This window comes from Theobroma cacao, chromosome 4 (genome assembly GCF_053813885.1).
Source record: "Theobroma cacao isolate CCN51 chromosome 4, ASM5381388v1, whole genome shotgun sequence".
Taxonomy (NCBI): Eukaryota; Viridiplantae; Streptophyta; class Magnoliopsida; order Malvales; family Malvaceae; genus Theobroma; species Theobroma cacao.
The window spans coordinates 33,886,694-33,903,936 of record NC_142642.1 but is presented as its reverse complement, the minus strand read 5'-3'; the positions used below and the strand labels follow the sequence as shown (position 1 = coordinate 33,903,936).

Genomic DNA, 17,243 nt, shown 5'->3' with positions numbered 1-17,243 from the left:
TTGGTTTAAATTGAATCGTGTTGAAATTAATATGAATTTATACATTTTTCTTGTATAAAGTTTTATAAAGTTTCAAAAGGTCAAGCCAAAAGAGTCTACGATTTAAGTTTCAAAACTTGGATTGAAGTTTTTGGTTCTTCTGCCAGAGACGTGGCTAAGCAGCTCAAGGAACAACAAATGGTGATGTCGGGATATAAGATATTCAAACCTACAAAAGGAACTTGACCACAACATACCAACTGCAGCTGCGTTTGGTGGGATGTGCACTGGTGCATTAACTATCTTAGCTGAATTCATCTTGGTATAGTTTGTTGAATGATTAACATGACTGATGGAATACTACATCTATCTCCAGAGCAAGCACAGCAACAAGCTGGAATAAAGACCTTGTAGTAACACATTCACTATGGTTCCCTATTGCTTCCCAGTTGCCATGGTGAATGTTTGGAAATTCAGGACAACTAACCAGGTTCGTTCTTTTACATTATGATTCATGGCATAACTTAGGTAGGGATGAAAGGTTGATATATTTGTATTTATGATAATGTTTTGTAGCCCTCGCCACTTGTCATGTTAAGAAGTGAAAGGTTTCATCAGCACATTTACTCCATATTTACCAAATTTCTTTAAAAAGAGGCAAGCACCCTTTAGGTCTAGTTGTAATTCTTACTATATCTTTTGCATTTATTAAATCTATAGTTTCCACCTTCCTTCCGATTGGAATAGACTCCATTGTTGGTAAACTGCACAAACAGTTGGTGTGGGCAAAGTAAGACTCTTTTTATCAAACTATCAAAAGGATTTGATATATTTGACAAAAGTCCAGCAAATTAATGCAAGTGAAGCTTGAATGCAATTTTGCCTGGCTGACGCAATTGACTAAAAGCTCTCTTTTATCTCAACATGACTCAGGGAACTTTTAGTTCTGAGTTGAATTTGAATCTTTCTTTTTTTGTTTTAAAATAAAACAAAAATCTAAATTGGGATATTTATAGAAAGAAGAGTGAAGAAATAAAACAAAATTAAACTACGTGCTATAGGAGGAACAGATTCGAAACACGTGTCATTACTTGTAAGAAATTCGAAACAGAGGTGGAGCAGGTTGTTGGCGACTGATGATGGAAGCTGAGGAAGAAATTCAGGAGATTTTTGGCTTTGGTAACTGTCACAGAGACTGCTAGTTGCCAAGTTTCTAATATTGGCACGGAAATAACGGGTTGATGTAGGTAAAATGGCAATTACGAAACGAATCCCTTCAATTTTCCTTTTTGTTTTTATCTCCTTAACATCGTTTGGAAAAATTTGAATAATTTAGAATCGAATTAAAAAAAAAAAAAGGTAAGGAATCGAGATATATGAGATTTGCAGCAAAAGATTTATATTATGTATAGAGATGGAAGTTCTTCAAAAAAAACTATCAATGTTTGAAATCTTTTATACAAGACAATTTACACTAAAAGTGCGAAATTATGCTTAATATTGTTTTTCAATCTATTTATTGTGAAAGACAAAAGAAGGCATTTGCATTAGAGCAGAAAAGCAAACGGTTTTATTTATTAATTTATAAGTATAGTTAGATAATGATTAATGAGGAGAAGAACAGTAAGTAAGTATAAAATTGTAGTGTTTAAGTAAATTGATGAGAGGATAATTTTGGGGGGAAAAACAGAAAGCCCACCCCGCTCCCTCCAAAACCCTCCGATTTCCCCCCAATCTCAATCCCGTTTAAAACCCTAAAAAAGCTCTTTCCCCCCTCTTTTCTCTTCCCCTCCAAAATCCCTCCCTTCCAACCGTCTCTCCCAGCGATGGCATTTCTCGAAAAAGGAGGCGGAGGAGATGAGGAGGATGCCGACACCCCGATTCGCTACGTTTCCTTAGACCGCGTGTACTCCGCCGCTTCTCTTTGCGTCAGCGCTACTAACTCCTCCAACGTTATGTCCAAAAAGGTTAAAGCTCGTAAACTCATCATCGACAACCACCACCATCACCACCTTAAACCCCACAATCCCCCGCTCTTGCATGTCTACGCTCGCCGCCCTAAACGGCCCCGCCAATGCGTCTCCTTCTACGACTCTTTGCTCGAAGATGAGAGCGAAACGGTGGTCAAAAGTGAAGTTGATGAGAGTGTGAGGAAAAAGAGGAGGGTTGGGAAAAGTGAGTTGGCGAAATTAGGGGTTGATTCGAGTGTTTTGAGTGAGTTGGATCGCCCGCGTTTGAGGGATTCTAGAAATAATAATAGTGTTAATAATAATGTTAATAATAATTCTGTTAAGAAAAGGAGGCATAATTCCACTCCGAGTTCGCAGCGGGCTGTCACTGGTTCTGCAACTGCTAGGAAATGGGTCAGGTTAGTTTTTCTTATTATTTACTGAAATTTGTTTCGTTCTCATTCTTATGTTTCTGAGTAGTGGTTGGGGACTCTGCTTATTTTAATTGTTGATTTATATTTTTCGTTAAGTTTGATATGGTTTTTACATTAGCTACAAAAGCAAAAAGTGCGTTTGGATACAATGCAAATATTTATTTGGATAAAAAATGCATGGTTATATGTGAAACTATTCATCTAGAATGGCGTTGCCTTTATGTTGTTTTTGTTTAGTTTTAATCGATCATGATTTTGCTTTCTGACTGTTTTTTTCTTGGAAGCAAAACGTAAGTAGCTAAAGCAACAACCAAAAGGGGTCCTAGTTAATTCGGTTCAGATGGTTGCAATCTTGATGTAAAAGGCCTTTGTTCAGTTTTCTTTTCTTCTATAAATTTTTAAATATATATTATTTTTATTGATATTATGGTTATACTAATGGGTTAAAATTGTAACTTGAGCAGGTTGAGTTTTGATGCTGTACATCCGAAAGCATTTGTTGGATTGCAATGCAAGGCAAGCATTTTGGTGGCTTTTTGAAGTTTCAATTTATAAACATTGAATTTACATACTTCTTGAGAACAATCTTGTTGAATACAGGTTTTTTGGCCATTGGATGCTGATTGGTATTCTGGCCGAGTTGTTGGATACAATGCGGAGACTAATAGACATCATGTATGTCTCTCACATCTTTTCAGTTGTTTTTTTATCTGATTATACAAATTGTTTTGGCATTTAATCGTGTAAAAGATACACTACTTCATTGGTGATTTTCCTGGGCCAGTTTGTTCATTACTTGACAAGTTGAAATGCAGGTTGAATATGAGGATGGAGATGAAGAAGATTTGATTCTTTCTATTGAGAAACTGAAATTTCATGTTTCTCATGAGGAGATGGAGTGCCTGAACCTGAGTTTCAGTGTTAATAGTACAGATGATGATGGTTATGATTATGATGAGATGGTTGCGTTGGCTGCCAGTCTAGATGATTGTCAAGAACTTGAACCTGGGGATATTATATGGGCAAAACTTACTGGTTTGTGCTAAACCTATTTGCTTCATTTATTATTAGTCAAAGATGATTACAACTTACTATAGAAAGCCTTTTAATGTCATGACACGAGATATTGAGGATTGTCCGTCTGTTGTTGGTTATTGGTTGTGATACATTTTGGAATAATTTGTTTAAGGTGAACCTCGGACGTATTTGTAAGGACTGATTATTTTTATTCTCTAATGATCATATTTTTGTTGAATCTTAGTTTTTCTTAGCAGTTTATTTATATATACCTATGAATTTTCTGTTTTGTTATTGTAGCTTTTGTAAACAAAAGCCAAGTAATGCATCTAGTGAAGCATCATAGCTGTTCATTTTCTTGCATAAGGTTTTGCAAGGTTCTTGAAGAATTGATGACAGCTCTTATTATGTGTCCTGTAAATATCTTCATGTGGTTTAATGCTGAATTAGTTTTCTTTTAGGTCAATTATGAATCTATGTATGTATTTCCTGCTTTTCCACCAGCTTATCTTTTGATCTTTGTAGTGCAGGTCATGCTATGTGGCCGGCAATCGTGGTAGATGAATCACTTGTTGGTGATCGTAAAGGTTTAAGCAAGGTTTCTGGTGGAAGATCAGTTCCAGTGCAATTTTTCGGCACCCATGATTTTGCAAGGTTTCTATTTATTTTTAGTTTGCTTGACATGTAATGTTCTTGTTTTGCGTTGATGCTATGCTTATATCTCTTGAGGATTGATATCATTGGTTTCTTTTATAATTTTCAGAATAAAAATTAAACAGGTGATCTCATTTCTCAAAGGACTTCTTTCTTCATTCCATCGGAAGTGCAAGAAACCTCGATTTACAAGGGGCTTGGAAGAAGCAAAACTGTAAGTTATTTTTCTTTTTTGGTCTTTTTGCTAAAAGTTTATTTAGTACAAGTTACAAAAGGAATATGATAAAGAAAAACTTTTTTCTTTGAATTTATTTATTTATTCTAATTGCAATGAGATTAACATGCCCATTTCAATTGTTTCTGCTTTGTGGTTGCACATAGTCCATTGTTAAGCATAGCCGAGGCTAACATTGAGAATGAATTGAAACTGATGCTTTTCTGAGGTTTTTGCATATGGCTCCTTATTATCCTTTCTCCCTATTTTTAGCTTTTATGCTTTTGCATATGGCCTGGGGACTGTTATTGTATTTTGTTATTCTTTGACTTGTTTATTGTGACTGTCTTGTTAAAATTAAATGATTAGGGCTGTTGGCATTTATGCTTCCTTGGTTTGGTTTTAAGGAATCAATCTTTGTATTTTCCCATGCGTTACCCTCCCCCCTTTCTTTTTAATTAGTTGCACTTCTTTCTCACAACATTAGTTTCAACGAGTATGCCTTTGATGGTGACTATGATGGACTGTTGTTTTCACTCATGCAATTGCTTGTAAGAGCTAATGTTGTCTATGTTTAATTCTTTTGGTTCAAAATAGGTATCTGAGTGAACAGAAGCTTCCAAGAAGAATGCTACAGCTACAAAATGGAATTGATGTAGATGATGGTGAATGTGCAAGTAGTGAGGATGAAGGAAGTATAGATTCAGTTGAAGATCACATAAAACATCAGGGGATTCAGATAACTCCTGGTGGACTTGGAGATTCTCCATATGTAATAGGAGATTTGCAAATAATTAGCCTCGGTAATTTCTAGTGGCTTTGAATTGCTTTGTATATCTATAAGTTGAGACATCATGCAGTTTTGAATCTGGTTGACAGGTTGATTAGGCTTCTTTGGCTATTCACATTCTTTCATTCTTCTTTTTGCGTTTTGGACTTTGATTTTTTGGCAAATTGTTAAGTACTGCTAAAATAGATTTGTGTTGTATGTGTGGGTCAGATGTAAGCAGGAAGTTATGCTAGTTGAAGTAGTTAGTAGAGAATTGATTCGAAAACATCTTTCCTAGAGTAAGTGCCGATCCAGTTGGACTGAGATTAAGGCTTAGCTGGGTTGAACTTTGTGGCCCTTTAATTTACTTCTGATTATTCAGTACTGTTTGTCAAAAAGGTAGAAACCTCAATTATTGCTCATGGGTTATTGGACTCCTCGTTCAGGAAAAATTGTCAAGGACTCGGAATATTTCCAAGGTGATGGGATCATCTGGCCTGAAGGGTACACTGCTGTGAGGAAATTTACTTCATTAATAGGTAAGGCATTTTCTCTTTTATACATGTCATCTTTTTTTTTTTTTTTCAATTACTTGTGATCATCCTATTTTATTGGCATTCTGTGACATTTCTTTTTTTGTTCCATGTTTTTACTCTTTGGCTGTTAGATCCAAGTGTTTGTACCTTGTATAGGATGGAAGTGTTGCGAGATCCTCAGTCAAAGAGTCATCCTTTATTCAGGGTGGCAAATGATGGAGAGAAGGTTAGTCGTGTAATGTGATGAAATGATCTTAAATTTGCTGGGTTATGCTGTCCTGCTTGTTTTGTGCATTTGCTGATCTTGGTGCAATTATGCACTTCTCTTTTTCTATTTTTTCGAGTTTTTTTTTCTTGTTGTCTGATTTTGTTCATGATGCATCATTGGGCTGCTTTTGAGATGCTAGTAAACGGTTTTTTTTATAATTATTTTACATTCTGTTAAAGCTAATAGAATGATTAGCTGTCATTGTGTCATCTGTTCTTGGTTTAGGAAACATGCTTCCCAAGAATTAGCACATGTGAGCAGCCTTGGGAGATATCTAGATAAATGACTCTTTTTCCGTGTTGTTATCTGGAGTAACTCATAAGAATGGTTGGGATTTCAAATAATCATTGCTGAAGTCAATGAACTCTCTTTGGAGACTTGTTAAGCACTACTTCAGGTTCCTAGATGTGAATACTTGGTTATGAATTTGAAGCTTTCTTGCTCATGCTGTGAAACGTATGGTCATTATTTTTTGTTCCCTATCCTTACTTTGTTATGGATGGTTCATTTTGGAGAATATCACACCATTCAGGAGCCTCAGTGCTCCATTCCTCCTGTACATTCTTGCTTTCAGGCATTGCTCTTCTCTCATAGTATGGCATCAAATTGTCTGCCCATGTATGTCATTATTGAATAATAATATTGGAGGGCCTGTTTGGTGGTTGCGAAATGGGGAATATAGGGATGAAAGGGGTTTCTAGGTCTTTAAGGAACTTGTACACTAATGGCAGGTCTAAGGAAAGTCCTTGTAGTTGCAGCCCTGTTGAGTCTCAGAAAAAAAAAAAAAAAGATGAGAAAAAGGAAGTGAATGACCATTGAGTAAGCTGAATCCCAAAGTAAAAAAAGTTTATTACCAGTTGTGCAAAATGAATATCCTGTAATACCATGCAACAGTTTCCTTGCATCTTCCTCGCTAGTCATGCAGTTCCTGCTGGTCATCTGAGTAGATTCCACAAATATATCAAAAGGTTAGTTGTAGAGGTTGCAGGGTAGGTTTTTATATTTTTGTATTAATGGAAAAAAAGGCCTATTACAGTGGTATTGAGTGCAATCTGCCAGCACCTTGAAGCATGTTAGTCAGATATTAGAAAGGGATAGAAGTGATAATTGAAGTATTTGAATATTTTAAGGAATTGTAAAAGTGGCAGTTTATTCAAATTTCAAAATACAATTTGCACTCCTTTGTTGTTTCAATTTTTTATCCTTATCCACGGTAGATTTTTCATCAGTTAATTTACTTCTTATTTGACCTATATTCCTTTCCTTTTTGGACTGGTTAATCATACTATATTATCTCTTTTTTTGTTTTAAATAGTACATATTGTCAAAATTATTGAATGCAATAACTAATTTAGGCTGAGTATTTGTTCAGTTTGAAGGACCTGATCCATCTGCTTGTTGGAATAAGATATATAAAAGGATAAGAAAAAGACAAAACGATTCTTCTTATGATTCGAAGGTTGGAATAAAAAGAGTCTTCGAATCTGGCTCTGACATGTTTGGTTTCTCCAATCCTGAAGTTATAAAATTAATACAGGTATACTATTACATTATTTTTCCCTTCAATTTTGAAGTTGCACCAAGTGTCATATGGGATTTTGATTTTCATTGTTCAGTACTAGGTTATGGATTTATTCTGACTGGATATCTACTTTTTTGTCAATTTCCATAACTAGCGTGTGATTTAGCCTCAAAGGTGTCCTTTATAAGGTGATATAGAAAAAAAGTTTGCTTACGCTCTTCATTCTTTAACTATGATATTCTTCATGAAATTTAAAAAAAAAAAACTATGATATTCCAAAAACCGTAGACTAATGCCTTTATATCAGGATAAAATTTGCAAACCCTTATTGACATCATGTCAAAACCTCACATATAGCAATTATGTCTTCTATTCAGCCCTGCCTAAGTGACCAGGTTGAGTGTTCAAGCAGGGACTGTTATCTCATTGGGATTAATTGTTTAACTAACAACTGAGTTAGGATCTCTATGTGGTTATAATTTTTCAAGACATAGAATTTTGTTTTTTTCCCCAAACTGCAAGCGCTTACGGCTTTCAAACATCTTTTGTAATCTTTTTGTTGTTTAATTAGCACATGTCCTGTGGTATTCCTTATTTTCTTGTTATTCTCTTTGTTGGTTGTTTGACTGCAAGTGTTGAGACCTTTAAATATGTGTTGTTATCGTATAATTGCATAAATCAATTATTATTCTTAGGCTATAATGAGTTCCTATCGTACTGACAGGGGTTGTCGAAATCCAGACTTTCTTCAAAGTTCTCGGCATTCAAGGTAGCGTCTGGAAGATATCGAGATCTGCCTGCTGGCTATAGACCTGTTCGTGTGGACTGGAAAGACCTAGATAAGTGTAGTGTCTGCCACATGGATGAGGTAAAAGGCAGTTTACCGCCTGATATGCTACAGTGGCACTATCTTCTTTTTATGTTGTCCATTTTTCATGTATTAGTTGTTTTATTTCATCCCTCATTGGTTGAGTTTTAGATTAGATGCTTTGAGTCATAGTGTTTTAGTACAATTTTGTGATTAGGGATTATGTCTATTCTTCTCTTAAAACTATCAACAAAGGATCTTGGCTTTCATGATAAGCACAGGCAGGTTAATGTTTTGTTGTTTTAGCATTTTATTGACATGTGAATAAGAAGCATTGAATCAAAACATATTCTTCTCAAATCTAAACTTATGGGTTGAAACAGAGAAGTTAAAGTGAAAAGAAAGGACCAAATAATTGTATGCCAAAAAGGATTCATAATCACTAAATAAGCTTTAAAGCAAACCTTATCAGAACAAGACTTACTAGTCAAGAAATAGGGCACCTAGGAGGGCTACCAGATTACCCTTTTATTGTTAAAATTAGTCAAATGTTCCTGGAAATAAAATTTTGGCATATCGTAGGGCTAATTGCAGTCAAAATACTCTGTATAGCACATATGACAACACACGGATACAGACCCAATTTAACTGGTCAATCTTTGGTTTCTTTCACTGTCATTTCTTTATCTATTTTCTTTTTACATCTTTTACTTTGAGGGTTTTTTCCCCGTGAAACACTGTGCTTAGTGATTCTTCTTTTTTAGGTGTCTGTCTTTCTACTTTTCCCTTTGTTACCAGTTGAATCCCATTGTTGATTTATGATTTTGACGCTTGACTTTGTTTTGCTGACTGAGGTTCCTTTGCTTTTAGGAGTATGAGAACAATCTGTTCCTCCAGTGTGACAAATGCAGAATGATGGTAAATGCTCCTTTACAAGTTTTTTCATATCAATAGCATGTCATATATGTCATCATTAGTCATACAACTGTATCTTTGTCAAGTTTTTACATGCAAACTTAATGCTATAAAATTTCTTTCAAAATGATTGTTTATTCTATATTACACTTGTACACCATGTAGGTATGCATGAACGTGGGCACAGTTTTTTTTTTTTTTTGAATTTTCTAGTTGTTCCATCTTAATTAATGATTGTCCAGGTCCATGCCAGATGCTATGGTGAACTTGAACCTGTTGATGGTGTTCTGTGGTTGTGCAACTTATGCCGCCCAGGGGCACCCCAGTCTCCTCCAGCTTGCTGTCTTTGCCCTGTTATAGGTATATTGACTTCTTAAATTCCTTTTGAAAGCTATGAATTATGCATCACTGAATCCATAAATTGATCTTTTTTAGGAGGTGCCATGAAGCCTACAACTGATGGCCGATGGGCTCATCTGGCTTGTGCCATTTGGATTCCTGGTTTGTGACACTATTATTTAACTTTCTTTTTTCTTACATTGAATATGTAATGCATTGACTAAACGTTTATGCTCCAGAAACATGTTTATCTGATGTCAAGAGAATGGAACCCATTGATGGGCTAAATAGAATCAACAAGGTACATCTGTTACTGTTATTTTGCATATATTTTATGTTCCCAGGACATGCTTATGCAGTGCTTTTTAATATTATCTAGTGAGGATCATGGGGCCACTTTTACAAAGCTAAATTTCATATGCCCTTGATTTCCATGTAAATAAGGCTTGTAAAAATAAAACAATGTTAGTTTCTTTTCTTTCTTATCTTTTTGTTGCATATAACAGGACCGTTGGAAGCTGTTATGTAGCATCTGTGGCGTATCTTATGGTGCTTGTATCCAAGTAAGCTTATAATAATAACCTGGTTTTCCTTATTCAGCCTATTTTTATATTTAATGTGATGATTATTTCTTCTCTGCTGTAGTTTCTCGTTGTAACTTATCCAATATCATTTTGTTAGTTTCTATGTGATAGTGATGTTTAATTGAATTTTGAAAGTATGAGTGTGTTTGTTGATATCAGAACTTTTTGTGTACGTAAAAATTGCCTTATTTGTACTTTAGCATTTGAAATTTAAGCATGTGTCAATAGTCTATGTTGCCTGAACTGGTAAAAATTTGAGAAGTTCTTGTAATGACATGTCATGGATCTTGTACTTGGTCAGATCTCTCTGACACGGTAGAATACCCACGGCCATGTCTTCCTGGCATGACAATAACCTCATTGGCAGCAAACAAGCTATCATATTGACGATGTCCTCATGGGTCGGGAGAGATTAAAGGTGTGAGTATCATGCAAAAACTGTTGAGAGTGAAAGGGGAGAAATATGTAAAATATAAAAGAAAAGCTAAAATAAATTTAGAGAAAGAAAGGAAAGAGGCTTGATTAATGGTGTCATTTTGGTGGCAATGTTTGTGCTGTGAGAGAAGCTATTATACTTGTGTGTGACTGGAGGGGAGAGGGGAAAGGAAATATGATTAACATGATACCTGTGTTTTGGGCCTTAAGCTCAAACCAATAAGTTGGTTCCTATTTGGTTATTTGGGTTTTCTTTTTCTTCTTCCTAGCCTTTAACACTGTTGCTATTTTTTTGGCTTCTAATGGAAATAGCAAGTACTCTTTGATTTCAACTTCTAAAGGCTATGAGCATTATTCAAATAAAATTGACTAGTCTAACATGATTCTGTTAAACAAATCTAGCTTTTCCAATTTGTTCCCTAGCCAACAACCATTAAATTCTGAACTTTTAAAAGTGTGCTAGTTTGTGTTGGCCACATTGGATAAGCAGATTAATATTCCTATCACAGATAATCATCACAACAGGGAAATGAATGCTTATAATGAGGTAAATGAATATTATACTGGAACTAAATGTATAATACATAAGTGAATGTTTATCAAGTCTCCATGTCCCATCTTTCTTTTGGGCCCTCTTACGGCATTTTCCTTGGTCTTTTAATTTAAGACAATCAAGTTGGACACTCGGATAAATATCAACACCTAACACACATAGTTGAGTTCATGCAGCATGCAGTATGTCAAATTTCTGCTTCAAGTTGACTTTTTACTTCTGCTTGACATTCTCTTTAACCTAGAATAGTATGTTGGAGCTGTCATTTATTTTGTTAATCTACTGTGCATACCTGTCCTCCCGCTTTCTATGCTGATTAAATGTGTTTTGGCAATGCCTATTATTGTCTTCAGTGTTCAAACACTACGTGTCGGGTAGCATATCATCCACTGTGTGCACGTGCTGCAGGTCTTTGTGTTGAGGTAGTTTCACTCTTTTTGTAACATTATTTTAATATATTTTTTACAGTTATATTTGTCCCCTTTTTTTGAGTAGTTGTAATTATTGTCACTGATGGATAACATGGATCATATGCTTCCAATTTGCTTTGTTTTATGGTTGCATAGCTTGAGGATGAGGACAGGCTCTTTCTCCTCTCTGTAGATGAAGATGATGAAGATCAGTGTATTCGTTTGCTTTCTTTTTGCAAGAAGCATAGGCAGCCATCTAATGATCGATTAACATCTGATGAACGAGTTGGCAGAACAGTACGTCAATGTTCTGAGTACACTCCACCCCTTAATCTGTCTGGTTGTGCTCGTACTGGTATGCTATTGGTCATTGCATTTTCTCCATTAGTAGTATTTTTGACATTTTTGCTCCCTTGCCTTTTGATTTTGTTTATGTCCCTTGCTCTCAATGTTCTAGAATTCTTTTAGTTTTGGCCATTTGCTTCTACATGAACCAATTTTAATCAGTGATTTATGCATATTGCTTTTGATATTTATTGTTATAGTTATTTCATATTCTGTATTTTTAATTTTTGCTCATGGGTTGTGTATATGTTGGTTCTATGGGTGGCTATATGATGGGATACTAGCAGAAACTGAAGGGGTTTTACTGGCACAGATACTAGCAGTTTTAGGTTGCTTATAGATAGGATTTAATTGGGTTGATGAGTAAATATTGCCTTTATTTTATCTGACTTCTGGTATCTCTATGAGTGAATTGTTTTTAGCTTATACATAATCCTATCAATGTAGATTAATACAACCCTTCTCCAATCCATAGGATTGCATATTTCCTTCCATAAAGGAGATAAAGGAGTTTAGTCCAATGAAGTTTCCGACCCTCCTCCTAAATGGCTAGAAGAAATGACAATAAAACATTGGGTAAAAAGTTATCCTATCCAACCCTATCCTAAGCAGCAATTGTGGCCTCAACATATTATTATATTTTCATGTCTAGTTTCTTGAAATTGTTAGATCAAAGCTGCATGCTGTTTTGGCTTGAATGTTTCTTTTTGCTCGGTGCAGAGCCTTACAATCATTTTGGAAGAAGAGGCCGCAAAGAACCTGAAGCCCTTGCTGCTGCATCCTTAAAGCGCTTGTTTGTAGAGAATCAACCCTACTTGGTTGGTGGCTGTTGCCAACATGGACTGTCAAGCAGCACATTACCTAACAATGGAGTGAATGGTGTCAAATTCTCTTTCAGTCTTAACAAGCTTAAAGCCCCCCAGCTCGATGCTCCTAACAACATTCTTTCTGTGGCTGAGAAGTATAATTACATGAGGCAGACCTTTCGAAAGAGACTGGCATTTGGTAAGTGATTTCATTTTGTCTTTTATGTGTGTGTTTGTGGGTGGAAGAAGGCAGAAGTAAATAGGTTTGGCCGGGGATATAACCTGTTCCATTGAGTTGAAATTGAATGACACCCTTTTAACGAAGTTGAGCTTTTGCCTTTACTATTTCTGGCTTTGGATATATGAGAGAAGTAAATCTGCTGCCATATAGAGTGTCTTCTAGTTCAGTCAGTCTTTCTTTTTCGTGTTTGCATTTATCCATTTTAATATAATAATATACTATTATATTTAAAATTTCATCAGTCTTACAAGGGATTTTGCATATGCTTATAGTTTCAACACTTCTGGGTATATGTTTATGAATATTTTGTGTTCTTTTTTTCTGCTTGATCACATAGTTTATCATTGCAATCTATGTTTAGTTTTTTTTTTTCTTTGAAGAATCATACTAAAGTATAAAACGGTCACTTGCTCTTTTTATTGTTTTTATTTGTTTTTTCCCAGTTTTTCTTTCTAAATAACTGGAATTGCATTTGGCTCTAGGGAAATCAGGAATTCATGGGTTTGGAATCTTTGCAAAGCATCCACATAGGGCAGGAGACATGGTAAAATAATCTGCACTTTACAATATTGTATTTTTTTTTTCCCGAGTATGTGAAAGTAACTTGTATTATCTGTAGGTGATTGAATATACTGGTGAACTTGTTAGACCTTCTATAGCTGATAGGAGGGAACATTTCATATACAATTCATTAGTGGTATGTACTCTATTAAGTATCTTATATATTTGTCTATTTTATGTTTGTGTTATCGTCCTATGGCTATCCCAGACAGCAGGCATAGTCAACTTTGAAAATTGCTAAGTACTTTATCTCACAGGGTGCTGGGACTTACATGTTTCGAATTGATAATGAACGAGTGATCGATGCCACTAGGGCAGGAAGCATAGCTCATCTGATCAATCACTCATGTGAAGTAAGTGCTTTTCAACCTTGCTTTTGGTAATTTAATTTGCTTTATTACCTTCTGTTTCTAATGGTTTGGCTACACAGGATATTTGCTTATCCTTTTAATTCTTGTCATACATGTTTATGTTTATTCCACTTTTACCATGCATGGATCCTTATGAGTTGATGGAATGATGTATGAAGAGATGGTAATGTTACAACCTTAGCTTTGGTAATTTTAATTGGCTTGATACCCTTCTCACAATTTGTTTGGCTACATCTGATTTTTGTGTAGTTCTTATTATTCTTGTCATACATGTTTAAGTTCATTCCACTTTTGCACTTGTATGGATCTTTATGAGTCCATTAAATGGTTTATTAAGAGATGGTAATAATGAAAAGTTAATGTTTTTTCTGGGAAGTTAATGAAGATTATTGTTTGCCTCTCAGACATGGAATACGTTTGAGATTTTCTAAAAGGGGTGAAAGACAATGGGGGCAGGGGGGGTAGAAAAGTTCCTTTCACTTAATGAAGTTCTTCTAGTATAACACCAGAATTGTAGGTAATCTGCCAAAAATACTTGTTGTAGTCTAGTAGAATCCTCGTGTTGGCATTATGACACTTCATTTTCTGGTGCATTAAATGCTAGTGGTAAATATGTGCATTATTGTTCTTTCCTGCCTTTCGTGCAGCCGAATTGCTACTCAAGAGTTATCAGTATTCATGGTGATGACCATATTATTATATTTGCAAAGAGAGATATTAAACGATGGGAAGAGCTGACATATGATTACAGGTTCTCCTCTAGTCCTCTGCGTAGATTTATTCCTTAGTTATCTTAGACACTGACTTGCTTTTGTCTTACAGGTTCTTTTCCATTGACGAGCATTTGGCATGCTTCTGTGGCTTTCCAAGATGCCGGGGCGTTGTTAATGATACTGAAGCTGAGGAACAAGTGTCAAAGATATTTGTACCCCGGAGTGAATTGTTAGATTGGACAGGAGAATGACATAGGTAATTACCCACAGATATACTCTTAACTTAAATTTCTTTTTGGTTTATTGCATTCAGATTGGCTTGTTATTGCTTGACACTTGAATTTGAATGGCAGTGCACCTCTTCTTTTTCAGATGAAGAACTATCTGTCAAATTCGGAAACTAAAACCAACTGTATTTTGATGTAATAGCATGTGAAACCATGTCAACAATACTAACAAAACTAGAAAAATAAATGACTGAATCCTTGCTTCACCCAATATGGAACTACAGCATCTATTTGTTGTGACATCCAAAACAAAATTTAATGAGCACTATATACTGATATGAAATGAATCTAAAAAATATTAAATCTTAATCTGTAATAATTCACTACAAACATCAACTATCATCTTCTGCCTAATCATTTTGAAGTTTTTTCCTTGATTAAATTGTGCAGGCCCCACTTCAAATATATCTACTTGTAGTTCTATTCTTTTCTGTTCATGTTGTCAATAATTTGTTTATGTGGGATTCTTATTATACTATTGGGGATTGATCTTTCTTCCATTTTTGTTTTCGCAGAAGTTTCTATTCTGATGAAATCCTTCAAACTCATCTTGAAATGCCAATTTACGTGGACAGAAACACGGACCTCTGGTTCTTATCTCACCTTGTACCTTTATTTTTCATTACCTCGTATTCTTACCTCCCAAAGCCAAGTGGTTCAGCTTCTTATTTTTCTTCTTCAAGCTGGTTCTTCTTGGATCGGATTTACTAATTCTAAGAGATGTTATCTAAATTCTTTGAACTTCAAGTTGAACAGGGAAGGATACTTTGGCTGGGCGTGACTTTAGCTCATTTTCCGTCTATATGTAACATGGTATTTCTAGGTATGCATATGTACGTAATTACATTAACCATTTGTAAAAAGAAAAAAAAAAAAGAAATAACATTTTCAGTATTGCTAATGAAATGTGAGTCTCAATTGTATCTTAAAACATTCTTTGTATGTTCCCACCAGCTCTCATGAATTCGAATGTCCATTTCTCATTCAAAACTATTCTCCAATAATTTGAGCTTGATTTGCTTCAAAATGGAATGTTTAGATTCCTCATTTTGTGATGCATTAATGTGAGAGTAGTCTTGATTTTATTGAATGTATATCTAATTTTTCAGACATTTATGGTCGTGGTTTTTGCTCAATTGGAATTACAACTTGATGATCGTAGTCTTGCTTTTATTGAATTTTCTTTGATCCGTATTGAAGACAAAGATGATAAGAGTACTTTAAGGAAGTCTTGTTGGTGCCTTTGTTTCATTGAGTAAGCTTAGAGCCCAGGCTGAGCTCTCGTTTGAGTCTTTGTTTTGCAAGAAAAGCCTGACAATAAAAACATTGGTGCAATTGTTTCCCTTCATTATGCTACAAACAAAATATCATTGTCAATTGTTTGAAGAAAAGCCATGACCAAGGCTTGGTTATCATTGTCAATTGTCATATTTTTCTCAACCCTCCAACCGAATAAATGGCTTGCCCTTGCATTAACCTGTGGCTGGCTGGCTGGCTAGCTCATTGTCTCTTACCAAACAAAACCAAATTTGCAACACATTTTCACAAACCCAAACCACCAACCAATTAGTGATTTATAGAAATGGAGAAGCCAAATTCCCTCAAGTCAAGACACCCAATTTCCCCTGTAAATCATCCCAAGAATCTCCGCCCTCTAAGGACATTTTGTCCATCAACATATCTTGGTTGATCATTATGACCAGGGAATTATTGAGTCCAGGCGAGCTGACTCAGTGGTTGAGCTCTATTTTTTTTTTTTTTTTGGTAGAGCTCGGTACAAAATCAAGCTATTCGACTTTAACTTAATTATCATTAATTTATATAAGAAATTCAAAACTTAATTCAAGTTCGAGCTCAAATTCATAATGAAAACTTAAATTTTTAAAATATATAACTGAATGTCAGTATATTTTATTTTTATCTTTAATATTAAAAAAATAAAAAAATAAAAAAAAATGAATAAGACTCGGGAATCATGTAAATCAAATATTACAAAATTCAAACTTAATTTCGAGTTGATTTTGGATAACAAATTGAGTAGATTTCCAAAATCTAATAATCATGAACTTGAGTCAGAATAATTAAGGTGCAGCTCGACTTAGTTATAAAGACACATAATAATGACGCAAAGGCATTGCATTACTATGTTTGGTGCAACAAATTAGCACGGGGTGCAGGTGGGTACAAATGTTATGTTCCTATAAATAGATCTTGGGATTATTTATTTATAGGCTTTTTAAAGCCTTTTTCTGCTCATTAGCTCTCACCTGGGCTGTCCGTTTGGTTACGTCTACATTTCATCCGTCTAGATGATCCAAATTGATCCCAAAAAAAAAAAAACTATAATTTAATTATTTAGATTAAAATGTACTTAAATAAAATTAAATCTAATTTTCTCGAATCTAAATCTCTCTTCTCCTAATAAAAATATATGTAAAAAAAAAAATAAAACCGCCTATCATTTAGATTTAGAAACAAAGGGAAAAGAGACATGCTTGAAAGCGAGCCTTCGTATTTAGAAAGGGCACAAAAA

The 17,243-nt window shown here is 34.9% G+C and overlaps 1 protein-coding gene across 2 annotated transcripts; it reads left to right on the top strand.

The window, feature by feature from the left end:
* Positions 1–1,574: 1,574 nt before the first annotated feature.
* Positions 1,575–15,641, top strand: ATX2 (trithorax-like protein 2). 2 transcript variants are annotated; one of them, XM_018120025.2, is made up of 25 exons: positions 1,576–2,347; positions 2,827–2,878; positions 2,963–3,037; positions 3,178–3,397; positions 3,910–4,033; positions 4,143–4,247; positions 4,845–5,050; positions 5,463–5,555; positions 5,684–5,778; positions 7,193–7,357; positions 8,067–8,210; positions 9,021–9,068; positions 9,308–9,425; positions 9,501–9,566; positions 9,644–9,705; positions 9,911–9,967; positions 11,330–11,398; positions 11,543–11,741; positions 12,452–12,736; positions 13,261–13,322; positions 13,398–13,475; positions 13,597–13,692; positions 14,358–14,461; positions 14,533–14,679; positions 15,226–15,641. In XM_018120025.2, the coding sequence occupies exons 1-24, from the start codon at positions 1,806–1,808 to the stop codon at positions 14,672–14,674; spliced, it is 3,207 nt and encodes a 1,068-aa protein (XP_017975514.2). In that variant the 5' UTR covers positions 1,576–1,805; the 3' UTR covers positions 14,675–14,679; positions 15,226–15,641. The 2 variants fall into 2 exon arrangements, with proteins under 2 accessions (XP_017975515.1, XP_017975514.2); XM_018120026.2 differs by lacking the exon at positions 7,193–7,357 and having other exon boundaries at positions 1,575–2,347.
* Positions 15,642–17,243: the final 1,602 nt, after the last annotated feature.